The sequence below is a fragment of the Balaenoptera borealis genome (genome assembly GCF_965194805.1).
Source record: "Balaenoptera borealis genome assembly, chromosome: 4".
Classification (NCBI taxonomy): Eukaryota; Metazoa; Chordata; class Mammalia; order Artiodactyla; family Balaenopteridae; genus Balaenoptera; species Balaenoptera borealis.
The window spans coordinates 146,987,695-147,010,217 of record NC_138861.1 but is presented as its reverse complement, the minus strand read 5'-3'; the positions used below and the strand labels follow the sequence as shown (position 1 = coordinate 147,010,217).

Sequence of the window (22,523 nt, the reverse complement as noted above, 5' to 3'; positions counted from 1 at the left end):
TATGACATCATGGTTTCCTGAGTTGTGTAGAGCTTCCAAATGTCAACACACTGCTTTATGCACCAGGAGATCATGTACCTCAATGTCATTCCTGATCTCATTAGAAAAGTCTCTGTTGAGAAGCTGTCATGCTCCTAGTGGTGGATACATGTGTTCAAAATTCTGTTTTCCCGTGGAAGCTCAAATTGTATCATTGGCAACAAATACTGTCATTGTTTACCTGGACGTGATAAGCTTACTTTGTTCATTATTGAGAAAATGTCGGTCACATACTCAAGTCTGAATAATTGCGGTTTGTCTATCATTTCTTCTTTGGTGCTGCATGAAAAAAGTGGCTTCGTGTAACTCACAGCTCAGACAGTTGTACACGTGCTTCTTCTCTAGACGACCATGGTACTTGAGTCTGCAAGAGAAGTGCTTCATGCGTACTTCCCACCTCACCACACAGCACGTGATAAAGGTGTATCCTCCAGGGTTGAGATCTAATGAAAACAATGATTTTTACTGCTTCATCAAAGACACTCTTAAGTGAAAGTAGCATTTTAAAATTTTTATTTATTTACTTATTTTTACTGCTAGTGTGTAAGTGAAGGATACAGTATAGTATAGTTTGTTGTCACTGCTTTGATTTGCACTAAGATGCCAGAAGTTTAACCACCCCTTCATTTGCACCATTAGCGCAGGAAAAAGTGAATAATGTCATGTATTATGAAAATAGTTTGACCTTGCGGACGCCCTGAAAGGGTGTTGGCATCACTCAGAGGTTCACATCATGGGGTAAAAATTGCTGACATCAGCCCCATAGTGCGGTCTTGTGGGTGTCAGAGGGGAAGTCTGCTGTAATCCCAGAAAGAAAAGACATGATGGAAGTCAGGACCTGAACTTATATCGAGGTCCTCCCCGGCACCCAGCATCATTGTTGTAACTGTAAAGCACTCACAGTCTTCCTGGGGAGGGAGCCAGCCCTGCAGAAGCACAGAGTTGGGTGTTGAGTTCCCACGTCCTAGTGGTTATCTGAAGACTATTTGGCATTTTAAACTCCCGTCTCCTTCTTGACACTGAAATTTAATATCATCCAGTTGACAGCAGATGATGCTGTCAGGCTCTTGGGTCGTGACTCCATCTGTTGGCAGCGTGGCTTTGGGGCTTCTCCCAGCCGAACACCTCTGCCTCAAAGCAGAAGTGATGGAGGAGCACATTTGTCTAGAAGATGATACGTGAATCTTTTAGACGCCCTGGTTTCAGCTAACTTGCGTTTCCTGTTGGAAAACAATATTCGGCCATCAAGCTAAAAACGAAATGCTTTGAGTAAAATTTAGCATTCGTGTTTTGACATTTGCAAGTTGGTGCGTCTCATAGTACCTTTCCTCTCTCCTTTGTTTTCAGCAATGGAAGAGTTAATCGTTGAACTTCGTCTCTTTCTTGAACTCCTGGACCATGAATATCTAACCTCAACTGTCAGGGAGAAAAAGGCAGTTATCACAGACATCCTGCTGAGGATACAGTCATCCAAAGGTACGTCTCATTCAAACTGTTAGTCTTTCTTTTTCCGGGCTCTTTTTGCCTCTAAGCCATCTTTAATTCTCATCTTTCCAAAACACAGTCATGAATGCATGTATTCATTCATCAAGCTGTCATCGAAGGCCTTACTACGTGCCAGGTACTGTGTTAGTCTCTGGGTTTAGAAAGATAAAGCCTTTAAGGAGTTAGGCTTAAAGTAGGTGTGTTGGGCGGGTCCCTAAGGGCACCCCAGCATTGGGAGATTTGCTAGCGGGACTCAGCATGGAGCTGTACTTTCTCATGCCTGGGATTCATCACAGAGGTAGTAAGGATACACAGCCAGATTATAAGGGGAAAAGACTCAGGCCAAGTCTGGAGGGGCCATGCACAGGCTCCTATGCTCCTCCTCCCACGAGGCTCATACAGATCCCACTCTTTCCTCAGCAACAAAAATGCAGCAGCCTGCGTGCAACGTTGCTGTTCAGGGAAGCTCGCTGGAGACTCAGTGCCCAAGGACTTTACTGGGGGCGGGTCACATAGGCACCCTCCGCCTGGCACGTACCAAAATCCCAGACTCTCAGCAAAGCCGGTTTATTAGTCAGTGTTCCCCAGAGAAAGAGAGCCGATAGGATAGAGGGATAGAGATAGAGATAAAGAGGAGATTTGTTGTAGGGATTGGCTTCTGTGATTACAGAGGCTCAGAAGTCCCACAGTCTGCCCTCTGCAAACTTGAGACTGAGGAAAGCCAGTTCTGTAATTCAGTTCGAGTCCAAAGGCCTGAGCGTCAGGGGGGGCTGATGGTGGAAGTCCTGGTCAGAGAACTAAGAACGCCAGCGTCCGAGGGCAGGAGAAGATGGGCGACTTGGCTCAAGCAGAGGGAGTGCACCCGCCCTTCCTCGGCCTGTTTGTTCTGTTCAGGTCCTCAACAGATTGGATGATGCCCACCCACCCTGGGGAGGACCATCCCCTTTTGAGTTCGGCAACGCAAATGCTAATCTCTTCCAGAAACATTCTCACAGATACACCCAGAGATAACGTTCTACCAGCTGTCTGAGCATCCCTGAGCCCGGTCAGGTTGGCACACAGAATTCGCCATCACAGCAGGTGTTTGGCATGAGATCATGTTGTCTGCCCAAACAGTCTAGGCACAGTAGACCAACCTTATCGATTAGGGCATGGTGGGAACACTTCTGAAAGCCACATTCCCAGATGCCAGCCCTTGTAAAGACAGCAGCCTCAGGCCTGCTGTGTTAACTCTTTTGTGCACAGTGGGTAAGACAGAATAGCAGGGAGAGGGCATCAGTGTTAAGAGAACACCCAAGAGGAGGGTCCAAACCAGTTTAGTGAGAGAGAGAGAGCGGCGGGGAGGGGCTGGGGCCAGTCCTCGGAGGATATGGTGTTAGGATCCTGATGGCTGGGTAGGAGATACCTGGAGGAGATGTAGAGGTTTATTGTAAACAGCTTCACCGAGATATAATTCACATACCGTGCACTTTACCCATTTGAATGTACAATTCGTTGATTTTTAGCGTACGAAGCCATGATTTGACACAGTTAGATTTGCATTCCAGAAAGCTCACCTTGTCAGTCTGGGCAGTGGGTTCAAAGATCTGGCTGCAGATTGAACGAGAGCTACGTGAGGCCCCGGGTGGATGGTGGGACCAATCCCTGAGGTAGGAGTGCAGGATGAAGACCATGTTTGAGGGGCAGTAGGATAGAGAGAACCAGTAGGATAGATAGAGACAGTGACAGAGATAGAGATAAAGATAAAGACGGAGATGAAAGTCCACTTTGAAATGATGTTGCTGCTTCCCTGCCTGGACCCTTTCAGTATCTTCCGTTGCCCGTGGATGAACCCCAGGCCCCTTATGACGTGTGGTCACGCCTGTCTACTATACAGTCAAAGGGGCTTTGATTTCTGTCTCTGCCCGTTACCCAGTCTGTGGCCTCGAGCACGTTACTTAATCCCTAGATGCTTCAGCTTGCTCACCTGTAAGAAGGGCGGACAGTAGCACCTACCTCGGAGGGATGTTGTACGGATTGACGAGATCATATAAAACATTTCCAAGCAGTGCCTGACGCACAGCAGACGCTCAGCAACTATTGACTGTTATTTCCTACTGTTGCTTTTACTAGTAGAAGTAGTATTTCTTTCGACCTCATCTCCTCTGCGTACACCTGTTTCCCAGTCACTTCAGACTAATGGTCTGAACACACTGCAGTTTGGGCCTCCTGCCTCTGGCATTGCTGTTTGCTTTCCCTTGATTTCCCTTCCTCTCTTGCTCTGCCCAATCAGTTTCAGCCCCTTCTCTCTCCATGCTTTGTTCTGGATGTTATTTTCCAATTCACTGATTTTTCTCTTCAGCTCTTTAATTTGCTTAAAACTCAGCCACTGATTGTTTGATGGTAGAGTTTCCATTTGTTCTTTTTCTTTCTTTCTTTTCTTTTTTTATTGTTTCCAGACCTCTGCCAAAATTCCGGTCTTGTTGTCGCTTCTGCAGGTCAGGGTCTTTGTCTTTTCCCAGCCTGCAGCGTCGTGCTTGACCCATCATAGGTGATCATTGTTGAGCGGTTATTTTTCTAGACCTAGAAAGGTGAGTCCTTGGCACGTAAATAACACTGTGCCCAGGTTAAAGTAGTTTCCACCTCTTTCCTGCCTTCACTGGTACAGTGCTCACCACGGTTTCTGAGAGTCCGTTGTACCTATGTTTGTCTTCCCAACTTGAATATGATCCCCTGAGGGTATGAGCTTAATTATCAGTCTTGTCAACAATAAGCGTGTCTGTTACAGCATCGGACCTTAGGAGAGTACTTGATGCAGATTTACGAATTCCCAGGAAAGCGTCTGCCCCCTTAGTACGTGGGTAAGTATCAACACTAACCTGAGTGGAAGTTCAGGAGAGGCAGCTCGCCTTTGAGAGGCTGCCTGGCGTTGGAAAGGATGTCGACTTTGGTGCCTGCTCCGTCATTTCTACCTGTCAGCGTTCCAATTAAGTACTTTAACCTTTTTTTTCAGCCATAGATCCTTCACCTGTAGAATGGAGAAGAAGAATACCTACCTTGCAGGATTGTTGTAAAGGATTAGAGAAAATAAATACGTATTTGCGATGTATTCAGTATGGGGCCAAGGAGGTGATAGCTGCCAGCGGTGCCATCTTTACCTTCCTTCTCCTCCTCATCCAGTTTTGTGGCTTTGGTTGGTACAGGTTTTGAAGTGAAAGATCATGCTACGAAGCCAGAGACCCCCAACAGCCTGCCGGCCCCTCCCCAGATGCCTCTGCCAGAGATCCCGCAGCCGTGGCTGGTGAGTTAAAGTCCCACCATCACAAGAATCACCAGATGCCTGTGTTACTTTTGGTTCCAGGGGCAGGTGATGAAAGCCCAATTCTGGAAGAAAGGAGGCCACGTTTTGCCCAAGGCACTCCTCTGAGTGTGTTTTTTGGATGCTAGTAATGGCCAAGTGGGAGGCTGTAAATGTAGCCTTCTCTTAGGGGGCTGATGGTTCTTTGAAAATTGCTGGAGCTACAGGTCCATGGAAATCCGTTCTTAAGTTGGATTTTAAGAAACTCAGATGATTTAGCAGGCAAAACAATGACAGTAGAGCCTAGGGACTTGCCCCTCTTTCTGGGTTAACTCTGAATTTGGACACCTTAGCCTGAAACTTTAATGCTCACTGCTATGCTTCTTCTGGGATTAAATATTCTTTATTTCCCCCCCAAGAAGAAAAATATGTACATAGTCCAGGAATGTGTGTTTTATTTGATTTTCTGCATTCAAAATTGGTTTTGGAGTTCTTTTACTATTTTCGCAATCTGGGGATACTCAACGTATGCCATTTTTCATGGACCATTCAGCTTTTTCTGCCTTTTGCTATTTTCTAATTTGCTTACTCAGGGGAATGAGGCTTTTATTCAAAATTAGAGCAAAATCAGTTACTTAGCAACTCTCTTCCTAACATTTGCTTTCTCTGTGAATCATCTGATTATCTCTCTACCAGGAAAGGAGCTGCAGGAAAGCAGGGCCCCAGCACATGGCTGATGTCCAGTGGGTACTCAGTAATTATCATTGTAGAGGGGACGGAAGGAAATCAGTGCTTACTGGGTCCCTACCACCTGTCACAGATCATGCTTGCTCTTTTTTCACTTAAAATTTCATTTAATCCTTACATCCTGACCTCAGGGAACCCCTAAAATACCCCTAAACATGTGAATAGTGTGTATTTCCATTTTCCAGAAAAGGAAGTGTGGGTCCAGTGAAGATGTGATTGCTCAAGGGCAGTAGGAAAGGCAAAAATACAATTTTTTGTAACGTATTCTTTTGATTTCAAATCCAGCCTTTTCTCAGCAATACTATTTGGGGAGGCATGGCAGCAAAGCTGATGCCAGCATGACTCACCGATGGGAGAAGGTTTTCTTAGGAACCTAAGCCTGTTCCCGAGCTGGGCTCTGGGGAGGCTGCGGGGTCCAGGGTGTCGATGGGAGCACGGTTCCTGCGTCCAAGCACCAGCTCTGACACTTACTGTGTGAATTCAGACTGTGGCTTTCACATCTCTGTGCCTGAGATGCCTCATTCTGAAACGAGTGTAATAATAGTGCCCACTTAGTGCGATTCTTGTAAAGATGAAAAGAGTTGATGGACCTCAAGTGCTTGGAATATATGCCTTGCATCTGTTAAGCCCCGTGCAAGAGCCAGCTATTACTTTGTAGGGCTGTGGTTCTCAGACTTTCGGGGAGTGTGTTAAAAATGGACATTCTGATATGCTGATAACGTGAATTATATTTTAGATATATTGAGTTAAAGAAGATGTATTAATAAAACCAATTTCACCAATTTCTGTGGCTACTAGAAAAATTTAAATTACATATGTAGCTCACATTTGTAGCTTGCTTTATTTTTCTTTTGTTTTATACATTTAATCTCTCCACTGTGGAAAGCATATTGAATGTATGATTTTTATATGCTGTTTTTATTTTTTTAACATTATGTATTATGTATTTTTCCTTCTTTATAAACTTATTTTTAATAATTGTTTTCCTTTTTAAAAAAATTCTTCCTGTTTCTTGTGGAAACTGTGACTCAGTTATAGCTCTTTTTCATTGTCTCATTTGATGTTTTTAGATATAATACAGAATCATAGTATTAATCCTGTTTACTGATATATTGTTTGTCTACAAGATAAAGAACTAGATGTGAGAAATCAGTAGTTCACGAAGCTCCTGGTTTTTGTACTCTGGTTTACTTTTATTTTTCTTTCTAAACTGACTTTATGATCTGTCTCAGTACGCTGTGTCTTGTATTTCATCAGCACAATGCAGGTTGGGAAAGGTGTTTCAAGACTGAAGGTGAAATGCAAACCTCTAGAAGCAGCCAGAACAGTAGTGATGGTTATAGGAATTTCATGGACTGTTCTTTAGTGGTACATGAAGTGCCATCCAGCCAGCCTGGACTAAAATGCTTGTCTTTGATGTGCCAGGCCCAGAGGAGTGAATCTCAGTTTCAATGCCAATTTCAAACAAAGAGTACTCATTGGATGGTCAACATTTTGTACCATCTTTGACCGTTGAATAGTCAATCCCTTTCTGTGGATTTTTCCTCGAATGCAGTTTATTCTTCATCCACTATTTTCTCTCCCTCTTCTCTCCTTGTCTCCTGCCCATCTTTGGCTGCAGCGTGGCAAACTGCTGTGGTTTAAGGTGAACGAGAAGCCGTCCTACCAGTGGAGTCGGAACTGGTAGCTGGTTAATTAAAAATGTTGGTTAAAGTGAGGAATTCTAAAAGGGGTACCATGTGCTTTAAACATTTCAAATTTAAACCAGTCATTTTTGAGTAGGAGTTTGACCAGTGGGTAATTCCTCCCTACTGGTGCCTAAACATGGGTGTCAAGAGAGTTTTCCAAACTCAGCCTCTAAGCCAATGCTGTTTCTTGATATAAAACGCCCAAGACCTTGATGTAGGGCCAAGAGCTGCGTCCTTTGAGCGTGGGGCTACGGGTTGTCTTTTCTACATAATCCATACCTGTGATACAGGACTAATAATTCCCAGTTTTTGTTTCCTTAAAGTGGAGTTAAATTCAGACACTTGCGAAACGATCTGATTTTTAGAGTCCCTAGAATCTTACCCGGGCTGCTCTTCTTTTACAGCTGACTTGACCACTCCTAATTGAATAACTGTGTCTTTTCTTTTTTTGCAGTTTGTCTTGACTGAACCTTTCTAAAGCATCTCAGAGAATCATCAACTCTCCTTTTGCACTTGTTTTTGCACTGATTTATTTATGTAGTAGCTAACCAAATAAAGTAAAATAAGTAATTATAAGTGTAAGAATTTAAAGAGCAAAGCTGACTGTTAGTGATTGTTCAGACTCAGCCGATGGCACTCTTTTGTAGGCGCTCTGGGGAGGAGCCCATTGGCCACGAACGGTTAGCATTTTGTGGATATCCGTCAGGGCATTTTACAGACAGAATGAAGAACATCTGTCAGCTCAGTGAGTCAGTGAAGTGGAGAGGGCTTAAGACAGCTCTGCTGTATTTTCCTGGTAGTTTATCAGGGAATTCGTTATTCAGCAAGTAGGCCTGTCATTCAGTAAGTTGCCTTTGGTGAGGTGGCTTCCGTCCAGTTGGTCATTCACTGCTGGCGCGTTGACTTCCAGGAGAACTAGCTGGTAGTGGGCTAGAAGTGGGGTTGGGTAGGAGGCTATGCCAGGCAGAGGGCATACCACAAATTAAGGCACAGACCCGAGAAAGACCCCGATGGACTAGAGGATTACAAGCCCCTCTGTGTGGCTGAATAATAGGATTTGGATGAGTCGTCCGCGGATGAGGCTGGAACACGCTGCGGGGGTTAAACCTCGAGGGGCCCGTGGGCCTGCAGAGCGGTCCGGAACGGTCCTCAAGGCAACTATGAATGACCGAAGGATTTGTTTTTAGTGTAAGACTTAGGATGCTCCAACCAGGTATTATTTCTTACTCATTGGAACCACGATTGCATTTTTTTACTCTTTCATGGCATGTATTGAAGGAATACTGCCTTTTATCACAGCTATGTGGGTTACAATCTCTGAGAAATGAGTCCGCTTCTATCTTTTTATCCCTTTTAGTGCCGAGCAGTGCTTTATGCAGTTATTGTTAACTATCTCTTGGCATCCTTTTCTTACCTGGACCCTCGAGAGGCGGGGCGGGAGGGTGGGGTCACACTGGCCGCTTTCCCGAGTATGCTCGGCACCCCTCACCCCGCATTTCGGGCCTGGCGCACCCCTGGCTGAGGGCCCTCACCCGGCTCTCTGCGGCGCTCTCAGGCATCAGCGCTCCCCTCTTGCTGGCTGACAAGAGGGCCCCCCACACAGGTGTGGCAGAGACTGGACAGGTCTCTGTGCCCCGGTTGGCTGGTGAATTACACTCAGGTGGTAGCAAAGAAAAAAAATAAGGGATCCAGTAGATCTCTAAAATGTGTCCATTTTGCATAACTGAAACTTTATACCCATTGATCAGCAATGCCTCATTTTGACATTCTCTTAATTAAACTGAACTTTAACCTTTTGAAGATGATGCTTGTTTCTCTCCTTCTTGGTGTTCCTCATATCACAAAGCAGAAGATGCCGACGGCCGCTCGAGGTCAGGAGCCGCATCAAAAAGTCCGTCTTGTAACGTTGAAGATGCTTCTGTACAGGAAGGGAATAGTGCATGTTTCTCTTTTGCTCTTGGAGTCAATGCGGCTGCAGCCCAGGGTCCTGGGCAAACCGGCGACCCCTTCAGTGTGGCTGGTGGAGCTTGGGCCGGGCGGCGGGAGTGTGGGTGTGCGCTCCGTGGAATTCAGAACTTCCCTCGACCTTTGAGAGCGAGGTACGGTGTGCAGCGTGTTTACAGACCCATCCGGCTCCCTAGCTTTCCAGGGGAGATTGGAGCGGGCCAAAATATGCATATGCATAATGAAAACATTTCCGGGAAGGGCTGTTCTTCTCAACAGATTTTTGTTTTTGTTTCACACCAAGAGTTCTGCAGCTATCAAAGGGACGGTACTTAGTTAGCATGCAGCCTGTGCTGAGGGAGCGTTTGCGAAGGCGGCCGGTTCATCCGGAAATGGGTCCCATCTGTGTTGACATTGGCCGCCAGGCCCCACCGCCCAGCCCACCAGCCGGCTGTGATCCAGACAGTCGGGAATTGTGTTTCCTGCCCTCCCCTCCTCCGCTTCAGAGGAACAGTGCGTCTACGGACAGGGAGACTTCAGACCTTCCTGGCTGAGAGAAGAGAGTGAGGAGACCCCTTTGGGGGCTATATATGATCTGTATGATACCCCATCAAGGCATTTTCTAGAAATATTTTTATTTGATCGTTTAAACGGCAGAGGGTTGCACTGTGTTTAGATGGGGTAGAAGACGCAATTTAGTGTTTTGCTATTTTAAGGCTAGACCTTATGTAAATGTGATGCCTTATTATACCAGCAGATAACAGCAAGGTCGTTTTTTTAAAAATATTTATTTATTTATTTAGGCTGCACCAGGTCTTAGTTGCAGCATGTGGGATCTTTAGTTGCAGCATGTGGGATCTTTAGTTGCAGCATGTGGACTTCTTAGTTTCGGCATGCAGACTCTTAGTTGCAGCACACAGACTCCTTAGTTGCGGCATGCACGTGGGATCTAGTTCCCTGACTAAGGATCGAACCCAGACCCCTTGCACTGGGAGTGCAGAGTCTTACCCACTGGACCACCAGGGAAGTCACAGGTCGTTTTTTTATTGTGGTAAAATACACATAACACAGACTTTATCATTTTAACCACTTGTAAGTATCCAGTTTAGTGGCATAAAGTACGTACGTTGTTGTGCAACCATCTCCACGATCCATCTCCAGAACTTTTCATCTTTCCAAACTGAAACTCTGTCCGCAGTAAGCAATGCCCCCCAGCCCCCTAGCCCCTGGTAACCAGCATCCTACTTCCTGTCTCTAGGAAACAATGATGTTTTGGTCCCAGCCCTTACCACCTGCCTGCTGATGGCATTTTATCCTTCCTAAAGTACTTTCACAGCAACTTCATTATCTCTAGTTGACAGATGGGATAATGAGATTCTTTGAGATTGTATAACAAAATCAGGTATTTTATCAGTTGCAGAGTTTCGACTAAAGCCCAAGATTTAAAATAACAAAACCATTTTATTTTCCGGAGAAGTCAGATGTGATCCTTTCAGTGGCCGTGAACCATTCTGTTCCTTTTCTCCTTGTCTTTCGAAAATCGCAGAGTTTAGTGTCACATCTCATTCCTGTGGCATCTTCATCTTGGATTTATTCCATGTCCCGTTGGCACTGCTGTTGCGCTGTCCTGCCTTCCCTGTGGGAGCCGGCCTCCTGGTAGAGAAGGAAGGGAAGAAGATGTGCCCCGCGGGCTCTCATTCTTAGTCGTGTATAAATAAAACTTGAGAAAATATGTGTGAATAATTTCCCAGTGTTTACTCAAGTGCTGTTGGAATGCAAATTAAATAGTGATCAGAATGGAAGGGGGTGTCATTTGGATAAAAACTTTTATTTTGCCAAGAAGAGTATCTGCTCAAAATTCTTGATGTTAGGATTGAAACCCTGTTTTGCACTTGAGACCATAAACTTTTGTTATCTGTTGACAACCCCTCCCTTCCGGTCCTCGGGAAGCTTAGGTGATGGTGTGGAGTGCCAGAAAGGGTTTTGCTGATAGGTGGCAGAACTAGAGCATGAACCCTCCTTGTCTTCTGTCAGATCATATCGTTTTTAGCTGCGACTCTTAACAGATTTTAATCACTGTAACCAGAAAGATAGAATCTGGACGTATCACTGTATATACAGAATTAAAGTCAGAAAGCGATTCCAAATTCTAGGCTGGTGTTTTTCTCTGCTAAAATTAGGTCTCAGGGTTCACTGGCGTGTCTGGTGCAAAGGACTGAGTGATTAATGGGGGCCGGAGGAGGGGAAGGTGGGGGGCAGCAGCAGAGAGGAGACGGAGGAAGGGCAGAGGGGGCATGGAGGTGGAGCCGGTGTGGACGTGCCTTCCGCAGGAGCGCACGGATCCCGCCGTGCCACAGGAGCCGGGAACATCGGGTTGGATCCAGTGGCCTTGGCGGGTTGCACGCTTCCTTCCCTGCATCCCATCTGGCTCGGCCGCCGCAGCAGTAAGCGCTCGTCTGTGCCCACCCGGCCGACTCCTGGCTTCTCCACTAAGCAGCTCTGCAGCACCGGGGTGCAGGGCAGGGTCTTGCATCCCCCTCGGTTTCCTCGTTTGTAACATCAGAATCAGAATACCAATCTCTCAGCGCTGTTTTCTCAACAAGGGAAAAAATATATAAAGTGTTCCAGAACAACGCGTGACACACGGAAAGCAGACCGCAAATAGTCATTATTATGATTTTGTTGGAATAATAGCAATAACAATAATAATCATTGTATTTATGCCATATAATTATATCTTAATATTTATTATTATTAATGGAAAAATTTTTCTATGAGGCCTTTCCTTAAAGTAGCGAAGACAAATACTGTGTTGGCCAAAAAGTTCGTTTGGGTTACATGAATGAACTTTTTTGGCCAACCCAATACTAATGGGCTTTTCTTTCCAAAAAGGTAGAAATTAAATTATGGCCAATATTGTGAGCCAAGCAAGCCTGTCGATTATATTCCTATCCAGTTGTAAGTATTGGTTTTCTCTAATAAGACGCTGACACCTTAAAAGAGAAATTTACAATGCCTAAGGCAGATAAGATTTCCTGAAAAAAAGTCACATTCACTTAAGCATTCATTCGTGGGAGAAATATTTCAGTGAATTTAAAGGTTATCTAGTAACCGGTACCATGCCATTTCTACTTCCCTGTCTAGGGTGCAGCACAGATCAGTCATTCCTTGAGGAAAACAGTTTCTCATCCTTCTTTGTCAGTATCTGAGAAGGCTGTGAGGGTTAGACTTGAGTCCCTTATTCTATTAGCATGTGTTTTCTGAGAGCCAGTCCAGGAAGACTCTGGTGACCAGTGCAAGATGGTGCCAGAGCTTTGTGCACGGACCGGGTCTCTTCTAGCCTTGAAGGGAAGCTGCCAGATCCAAAGTAGAGTGATGCCACGTTGGTGTGTAGCCTTACTGTTGGAAGGTACATTTGAGTACGTGCTCTGGCCAGAGATTACAGTGTCCAGAGATTACAGTGTCATCAGTCAGGTAGCGAGGAGCCAAAGTCAGCTCTCACTGCAGTTTTGAAATGCGTAAAGTTGGCTTTATTGCCTGATGACCTGCAACTTTATAAGGATACTACAGTTGGAATCTTAGAGCTGGGATGGACATCAGAGGTTATATGATCCCACGCCCTCATTTACAGGGAGGAGATTGGTACCCAGATTTAGAGGAAGGCTGCATAAACCAAGGCCGAGGCTGGAGCTAGGCCTGCCACGTGCCAAGTATTGGAACATTGCTCTTCTTCACCCTACGCGCTGGTTTCCTGCCTGTGCTCTGGTTTCCGTGACCCCCTTTGGAAACTTGCCTTCCTCATTTTGTACTGTTTAAAATTCCTGTGAATGGTGATTTCAGCGAATTCTGACCTACTGGAAAGGATGTGACAGAAGTTTTTCCTCTGAAAGCAACGGTGCTAAGTAGTGGCTCTGATCCACCCATGACCTCTATTCTCTTCCATTCTCAGCGACATCTTTCCTAGTCGTTTATAGGATATAGGTGGGGTGAACTAGTTAATGAAAGGGAAAACATTTTTTCTGTCTCTCCCTCATTTGCCCTTTAACAAACCATCAGACCTCTGCCCGTGTCTGGAACCCCTGTGGCAGAATTTCAAGGGCAAATGGTATTTGGGAGTGGAGTGTGAGATCCTTTCTGGAGAAAGAGAGTGCTTCTCTAGAAGTATTCTTTTTTGAGGGGTATTACTTCAAATGAAAGTCATTTTTTTCCCCTGGTTTTAAAAACAATATTATGTAGAAAATGCAAGCTATATGGATGTGCATAAAAAAGCAGTAACCCTGTGTTAACATTTTGGTGAGTGACCTGCCCTTGTATAGATGTGAGCGTAAGCGCGGATCTGATAAAAAAGGCTAATAGTGTACCTGTTTTCTTTCACTTGGCAGTATCTAGTAGAGATTTTTCAAGTAAATGACTGCAGATGTGCACTGTCCTTTTACATGTCTGCACCGGGCTGTGTCAGGATACCTAAGCAGTCTTCTCTCAGGGAATGTTTAGATTGTTTTTAACTTGGGAGGGAAAAACTTTTATTGAACATCCTTATACGTTTTTGCTTGTATGACCAGTTGACCTTCTTGGCATATATTTCTAGAAGTGGAATTGTGGATTTAAGGGCATACGTATCGAGTGGTTGTGTCGAATGCACGACCACCAGCAGGGTCTGAAAGTCTGCTAAGTCCCAGCAGCTGAGAGTCAGCGCCTGCCTTACACACCTTTGCAGCACTAGGAAGGGGCCTGTGCTAATTCGTAAACATGCGTTCGATCCAGCCACTTGTCATGCTTTTCTAGAACGTGAATAATCCGACTGTTTCAGCATACTAAGGGGAAGCTGAAACACCCTCATTTCATGAGTAAAAACACTCAGGGAATCAGACAGCCCCCTTCCACAAGCACCACGCGGAGGCTTTCACCCTGGCGTGGACTCCTGTTCAGACCTCTCCCGGGGAGGACAGTGTGTCAGGTTACACTGCAGGCACCACCTCTCCTCTCCAGATGATAGGAGTGGATGTGGTCCAGCGTGAGAGCACAGGGTGAGGGAGGGCGGGCCTCAGCCTGGGGAGGGGAGTGCACAGGAATCAGGGCCCGGGGGTGGAAGGGAGATAACCGCCTTCAAGGATGGGAAGGAGTACTGCGCAGATGACCTGGAGTAAGTTATCTTTGCTCATCTGGCGAGAGGAAGGAGTGGGCTGAGCGCACAGTGGTGATTCGTCATTCGCAGAGGACTTCTTGGCTTCAGACTTGAGTTACAGGAAAAGCGGTGGAGATTCACATTCTATGGAGCATTGTTCTTGGAAACTGCACTTGGTCGATCTTCAGTTTGGGGCCCTCTGTTCTCTTCCGTTCTCAGCGACATCTTTCCCATTCGCTTATAGGATATAGGTGGTGTGAACTAGTTGTGAAAGGGACAGAGAGCGAGAAACAGAGAATATGAATATGAAAAAGCTCTTTACTGGACAGATCTGGTGCTCGAAAACCCCAGCTGTGTCGTGGACCAGTGTCAGATCTTGAGAAGGAGGTTTTAGACTGCGAGCCTCACTTCCCATATCTGTAAAACAGAAGGTGATGTAATATCGACCTTGAAGGATCCCTGGATGGACGGATGACTGATGTAGCCTGTAACCAGTGCCGAGGCTGCTTAGGACAGTGGCAGGCAGATAGCAGGTGTTTGGAGGACCAGTGAGGGGTGGAACGAGCAGATCCCGTACGTGTGCATGCGAAGAAGAGGTGGGCCTGCCTTCGAGTCATCAGGGACATTTGAGAGAATGGTGCTTCAGCTGGTCTTGCTCGAATCTGGATGGTCGTGAGCCTGCCAGCTCTCCATGCTCTGAAGTTATGGCTTCGAAATCAGGGTGCCTCCGTCTCAAGAGTCTGTCAGATTCCTTCTCCAGAGAATAATTTCCAGTTTCTTTCAGAGGTGGGCTTATAGGTGATTTCCTCTTCTCTTTTTTTAAAAAGTTTCCCTGGCACACATGAGGAGTGTGGTGAGATTGTGGGCAAACATAACTCGTCTGTTCAGTCGCTGTGTCACTAGTGCTTGCTCTGTGATGAGCATGGGTGGATCTGAACCACCTCTGTGCCCCCCAGGGGTCTCCAGTGTGGGACGCAGGCCGTGAAGGGGAGAGTCAGCTTGGGCATCTGGGAGGGCAGTGGCGTGGGGTAGAGGGGAGGAGAGACGCCTGTCTCTGCTCTGGGAGAGGGGTCTGCGAGGGCCAGCACGCGTCTGGTGACAGCCGGCGGGTCGTGTGGGTTGAGTGGCATGGCCAGGGCCGGGCTGAGGGTGGCCGTGAGCAGGCGAGCAGCGGAGATCCCGCCAGGAGCCGAACTTTGGAGGCTCTTTGGACGATGTTCTTTTTCTCCAGGGACTTTACAAAGGAGGGAAGAATATGCCCATCGACACCTGTTAGGTGCAAATCCAGAATTTCCTCCTAATGATTGTGCTCTGTTGTTTTTTCCTTCCTTCGCTCAGCCGCCTGACAGCGGGCCACCGCCGCTACCGACATCCTCTCTCCCGGAAGGCTACTACGAGGAGGCCGTGCCGCTGAGTCCCGGGAAGGCTCCGGAATACATCACCTCAAGTGAGTGGCCCCCGACCTGCCGGGCTGTTGGGGAGCCCTCCCGCTTTTCGAGTGAAGGGGAGTAGGGGCATTACACAACACCGTGGAAATGTGGACTTCAGGAAATTCTGAACCCAAGGAGGGAGATACAGAAAGGGTTTTGAAAAGTCTAAGGTGTCCACCAAATACCTTCGGTAATTTCAGATTGTTGTCTTTCTTGTGACTCAGAATTAGTGAAATCTTGTTGCTGTGGGAGCATGCATCAGCCAGTGAAACGTGTTCCCTTTGGTCAGAAGAGAATGACTTTTTGAGGCATGTTTTCATGGGGTCCCTCCCCGCCACCTTGACCAGGGCACATCCCTCATAGGCTGCATTCATGGTGCCACCAAGAAAGCGTGTCTATAAAATAAATACAGAACAAGCAGGCATCTCATCGTAGCTGTTTGTTTGTTTTTCAATTTATTTTTTATTGAAGTATAGTTGAATTACAATGTTGGGTTAATTAGTGCTGTACAGCAAAGTGACTCAGTTATGCATATATATACATCCTTTTTCATATTCTTTTCCATTAGGGCTTATCCCAGGATATTGAACCTAGTTCCCTGTGCTGTACAGTAGGACCTTGTTGTTTATCCGTTCTGTATACACCAGTTTCCATCTACTGATCCCAAAACCCCACTGCAACCCTCCCCCACCCCCCTCCCCCTTGGCAACCACCAGTCTGTTCTCTATGTCCCTGTTTCTGTTTCATAGATAGGTTCATCTGTGTCATATTTTAGATTCTACATGTAAGTGATATCACGTGGTATTTGTCTCTCTCTTTCTGACTTACTTCAGTTAGTATGATCCTCTCTAGTTGCATCCATGTTGCTGCAAATGGCATTATTTTTGCCCTTTTTTATGGCTGAGTCATATTCCATTATGTATATGAACCACATCTTCTTTATCCATTCATCTGTCGATGGACATTTAGGTTGTTTCCTGTTTCTTTTTTTGTTCCCCATTCGTACAGGTTTTACAAGAATGCTTTGGCCTAAGTTAGGGCTGTCATGACATGATCGTTAGCTGCCTGCTGGCACTCCGAAGTGCCCCTTTGTAGGCAGCCAGCTTTCACAGTCACAGAAAGAAGGGCAGTGGCGTTGAACACCTTTTGTAACTACCTCTGGAATTTGTTCTTAGATCTTTGCCTTTGTTTCTGCTCCCGATACTCTGGCAGCAGGCAGGGTGCTTTGTCTCGTCATGAGGCAGATGTGGCATATCTGAGTGTGCTGCCGTAGGGAATCCAGCTTGCCTTTCCTGTAAAACATGCGTAAAATGGGGAGTGAAAGAGTGATCTGCTCGTGTCATGGAGAGGCTCCCGTGTGTTCACATCTTGTGTCCCGTTCTCCCACCTCCTCCCTATGCTCACGGAGACGCTCTCCATTGTCGCCGTCTGCATGTCCCCTGAAGTCTCTGCTTCATGCAGACTTGGAGTTTTCTGATCTTTCTCTCCCCTGGCAGCAAACAAGCAGGGCCATTTCAGCAAAGCGGAATCTAACTTGATTGTTCCAGGAAATCCCCCCGGGATATTTTCTGACCGCGAAGAGGGACACACAGAAGCCAGGCGAGTGGGACCTTAGGCCCTGGAGGGCAGTGGCCTTTCCCACTCACTCGTGCCTGTTTCCTCTGGAGCAGGCCGACACAGCCTCAGCCCAGCATCGATAGATACTTGAGGCCCTCTTAATGAATTCTGAATGAGAGACGGGACAGTTCTGACAAGGAGGCTATGAAATACTGGGTTTTGATATCCGAATATTAAATATTTTAATTTCTCTTTCATTTTAGAACCATTTGGGAAAAATGCATTCAAGTAATTTCTAAGTGTCCACTGTTTCAGAAGATAGTAAATTAATTAGAAAACACAAAAAATTAAACGGCTTGATATAATTCAAAATTTCAGTGGATTCCTCTCTTTCTGAAAACAATGAAAAAGGAAAAAAAGTTGCTGATGAGGGTATTTCCCACCGTTGGGAACGTTGGGTCCCAGCCTTCTCCCACCTTCCTTCCCCCGCTCCAACATACTTTCAAGACTAGAAACCGAGAGTAATTTTGTTTGACTTGCGGGGACCTTTGGTCATCTTCGGTCCGAGAAGGCCCACGCGACCGGTGTGTCGTGTCCTTAACTGCTGAGGTCGGGCCCCTTTGGTTGAGCTAAGCCCAGAGGGAGGGCCATGGAAGGACTGCTGCCTGGGGAGAGACAGCGGGTCCGCAGTACCAGCACTTCGCTCCGACGTCTGTGCCTGAGCCTCGGCTGCCGGCCAGGACCCTCCACGTGGGGAGCCGTGGCAGGGGTCTGTGGCCAGGTCGGGCCAAGGTCACGCCGCCTTTGCTTACTCATGGGCTTCTGGCAGCGTTGTCGAGCCTCGAGTCAGGCCCGGTTTACCGGAGAAGCAGAACCACGTCGTGGGGCAGGGGCGTGTTGTAGACACGAGACCCTGTGGGGTCATGGGAACCGGGACAGACGCGTGCCGGGGGGCCGGCCGGCAGCAAGGGGAGCTGCGCGAGGCCCGGGGCGAGGAAGGATGCTGGGAACCCCCCTGCCTCTCGCTCCCCGACGCGGGGCCCCGCGCGAGAGGCCGGACCGCGGCTCCGTGGAGCTGCATGCACCTGGCCAGGACCAGAGGCGGCCGGGCAGGGGACCCTGCGGGAGTGCCGCCGACGAGGAAGGCCTGCAGCCCAGCACCCGCGAGCGCAAGCTGCAGCGCCTGGCACCCTCCCGACCTGCAGCCGCTTCCCGTCGGCCGTCCAGGTTGCTCACAGACTTCTCTTGTGGCCAGTCCTAACCCAGAAGCATCCAGCAGAGGGCATCTGGGGGGATGTGTTCCAGCCCTGCTGAGCTGGTACAGGGTAAAAGCACCACCACCGCTCCTGGGTCGCCTGGGATCCACGCACCCCTCTTTACCCACAGTGGATTTGCAAACGAAGACGGCAGCAGAGTCGTGGTTCAGCGTAACGCGGTTCAACTGTGACTCGTGTGACGGAAACTCCTGGACTCCCCAGAGGGTATGACATCCTCTGTCCACTTCGGGGTGACCTCGTCCTCTTCTGGCCGAGTCACGCTCTCCCCTTTGGGAGCCTGCCACTAGGAGATGAATCCAGGGTCCACTGCTGTTAGCACTTCTCTGTTAGATGGTAGGGGGCGTGAGAGGGGAAGAAAAGGATTCGATTATACGTACACAGATGGAGCCCTATCAAAATACGGACAGCAACCTCGTAACGGGTTCAGTCCTCAGTTCCACAAACGGTCCATGGTCCTAGCTGGTATTTATAACTTCCTGCATGTCCCCTTTGCCTTCAGCAAGCACCCTGGTTGATGGTCCAGTACAGTGGCTCAGCTTTCCTTCCTGAAAGCTCTGGCCTCCAGCAGGACCACCTGTACTGGACGGTGGCAGTGTCCCGCTGACTTGAGTGCTAAGGGCATCCCAGGGATCTCCTGGACCTGGACGTGCTCGTCTCCCCATGTGTGGTCACAGCTTCGTGGTGGGCGGGACCAGTCACCCAGTCACTGCAGTGACCACTAGTTTGTCTGTTGTCTCCACTTCGGGGTCAGTGGAGCCATCACTGTGTCCCTTGGAGGGGACATTCTGCCCCTAGAGAGTAAGACCTGTGGCCAGCAGAGCCAAAATTTCCAGGAATGGAAGCAGAATTTTAGTGAGTGGACGTCTAGGGGTAATAGTGAGTGGAGTCACTACCATTTCACCCCTGGGTTCCCAGACCTGTGCTTGGAGATATTCTGGAAGATCCCACCCCCCAGCCCCGCAGGTGTGACCAATCAAGCTGGGCCTGAAGCGGAATATTCCGAAGGGATTGCACTGGTCTGCTGCGTTGGCTGCTTCAGGGCGATGAGGACAAGGCAAGACCGGTGAACTTCATGAGCACAAACCCGCTGCTGTCAACTTCAGTTGCTGTAAAATGAGTTCCTTGGTCAGAAGCAAGGCTTCAAGCCCACGGATGGCGCTTTCTGCAGGAGCATTGTGGACAGCGGGTTTACTTTATCCCCTCCAGTGAGAATAAAGGGCTGCCCCTTTCCTGGTGCACGTGGTCCAGGGATAACCTGTGAGCAGGCGGCTGGCTGACAGCCCAGGGAACAGTGTCGTGTGCAGGCAGGACAATCAGAAGTGCCGGGGGTCAGATGGACCTTGCCGAGAGGAAGTGCATGTTGCTGAGTGCCATGTGTCACCTCCGCCCCTGACACCAGCTGCCTGTGCAGGAGTCCATTCGGACAAGAAATCTGGGCCAAGAAGCTCGCTGATGTCTATATAGTGGGTCGTGTGGTTACCTGGTGGCGATCTTCTGGCGAGGTTGCCCTTTGCTAAGCATTCACCTGATACGCAGGTGCTCACCTTCTGAGCCCATTTGTGGAGGTCTGTTCACAGCCCCTTCCGCAGACCTCCTTGCTGCCAGCCCCTCTCAAGTCTTGACCGTCCAAGCAAGCGCCAGGCTTGCTCACGAGCCAGTGTTGAGTGGAGAGGCAGTGCGGGGAGAATAGGGGCACAGGCTTCTGAGCCACTTGGCTTATGCCCCTTGCTTACGTCTTCAGGGTCCGATGGAGCCCAGCGGACGCGCGCCTGCTTCGATGCAATGCCACGTGCTCCTCGGTGGGTTGGATGACCCGGAGCCCTTGCGGGGCAGCTCAGGTTGATCGTAGCCTGTCGCTCCACGATCAAGCGTTTAGACTCTACTATGGCGGTGGCGGCGCGCCCAAGGCCATTTCTCAAAATGCAGTGGTTCTCATCAGAGGCCGCCAAAGCTGCGCCCTGAAATCCTGCGGGTCGGCACTGAGCTTCACCCGTGAGAGCCTGCCAAAGGCCTCTGTTTCCAATTTCTAGAGCAGGGTTTGAGCAGAGGAGAAGAAGCACCATGAGGTGGAATAGGAGATTTATTCCAGGGGTTTGACCTCACACGATGGCGGAGCTGTTGAAGGTGTTCCCCGAGCACCTGGTCAGAACGGCCGTCGGGAAGGAGAGCTGGAGGAGATAAGGACACGCCGTCGGTGATTCTCTGCTCTCCTCCCCAGCTCTGTGTCTTTCTTAGCTTTCCACAGGGCCCTCGTTACCTCCTAACGAAATCCCGACCCCAGCCCTGACACTGGACCCCTTGACATCCTGTTACAGCCCCCAGGAGGAACCCTGGACTCTGTTGGGTGACCGCCCAAGAGACTTGCCACTGAGCGGGTTGTCCTGTGGGCCCAGACTGTTGCTCCTGACTGCTTGGTTTGCTGCTAAGTTGGCTGACGTTCTTCTAACACGATTCCATCAGTCCTGCTCTCTCAGAAGAAGGTGGGCCATGAACTTACTGTCTTTTCCAGCCGTGGATCTCAACCCCTGGGTAGCCAGGGGCACGGTCTACTTTTTCAGTTCAGAATCAGGTTTTGGCTTCATCCTTCATCAGGATGTGGTCTTGGATGAGTCACCTGATCTCTCAGCGTCCTCGTTCCTTTCCTCTGAGATAAGGATACTCCTCTGTGCCCGCCTCTGGGCGGCTAAGAGGACCAGCAAGGCAGGGGTTGTAAGTGCAGAGCTGGCTTCCTCTTTTCACAGCCTTATCCCACAGCAGACAGATACAAGTATAAAATATACTGCCTGACACATAGTGAGCGCTCAATAAATATTTGTTGCATGAATGAAATGAAATTTTCCCATTTCTGACTGATTTAGTCATTAATTCTCTTGTTCATTTGTTCATTCAGTGTTTACTGAATTCGATGTTCTAGAAGGTGAGCTAAGCACTGAGGGGTTCATGGTCCCCCAAGCTGCTGTGAGCACCACCTTTCTGGGATAAAGTAGGACTCGGTCCACCGTCTGTCTGAAATCTCTCAGCGAACCTTGGGCCGTGGAGCAGCACGTGGTCTTTCAGAGTTTCATACTTCCTTCCCCGGGTACTACGTGCCCGCTGTGCTAAACTTAAAAAAACTTTTATTATAAAATATATTTATCAAAAAGTGCAGAAAATATGACTTGCCAGAGTTACCTCTTCGGTCATCCTAGTCTCTTGCTTAAAATCTTTCCTTGACTACTTTATCAGGATTTAAAATTCAACCTAAACTGCCAGTCTTTCTATTCCCCCCCCCCTTAGTAAATAATTCTTTGTGGGGAAATTAACATGCAAGCATGACCACAGAGTACAAATCAGTCCAGTTTCCAGTGAGTTCTGCTCTGTGCAAGGTCGGCCTTTTCTGCCCCTTCTCCCGTCGTGGTTGCTTCATCCGTGGTTTCTCCTTATCTGTCGCTCATTCCTCGTTTAGGTGTTCATTCCTCACGTGTGTTGTGAAAGCAAATGTATTCCAGATGTGTCCGGGGGTTGAGGGGAGTGCAGAGATGAATCAGACACGGCCTCCAGGACCTTATGATCCAGCAGGGCTGAAATGAATAAGATCACTCACAGTCACTAGTATTTATTCATCACTTTGAAGATGCCAGCCATCCTTCTGAGGGCTTTGCATTGAATTTCAGTCGATCTAGCTGTTCTCCCTTCTACAAATATTTGTTACTTGCCCTGTGCCAGGTAGTTTGTTAAGTGCTGGGACAATCACATCCAACAGGGTGGTCTCCCTTCCTGCAGGCGACTTGCAGCCTGATGTGGGACAGGCAGACAAACAGAGGTGACAGTACAGTGAGATAAGTTTTGTGTTGGGTAGTGTGGAAGCAGAGGGGAGGGGCATTTCACCTGGTGTCTTAGCTCAGGCTGCCGTAACAAAATAGCGTAGACTGGGTGGTAAAACAGTAGGCATTTATTTTCTCAGAGTTCCAGAGG

The 22,523-nt window shown here is 48.0% G+C and overlaps 1 protein-coding gene across 3 annotated transcripts in view; it reads left to right on the top strand.

Annotated features, from left to right (window-relative positions):
• The window catches only part of AFAP1 (actin filament associated protein 1), a 149,935-nt gene that overhangs the window by 56,479 nt on the left and 70,933 nt on the right, over window positions 1-22,523 (top strand). For all 3 annotated transcript variants that reach the window (XM_082391441.1, XM_082391440.1, XM_082391442.1), the window contains exons 2-4: window positions 1,387-1,515; window positions 4,707-4,804; window positions 15,644-15,752. In XM_082391441.1, the coding sequence (XP_082247567.1) occupies window positions 1,389-1,515; window positions 4,707-4,804; window positions 15,644-15,752 (334 nt within the window). In that variant the 5' untranslated portion in view covers window positions 1,387-1,388. The remainder of the gene's footprint in view (window positions 1-1,386; window positions 1,516-4,706; window positions 4,805-15,643; window positions 15,753-22,523) is intronic.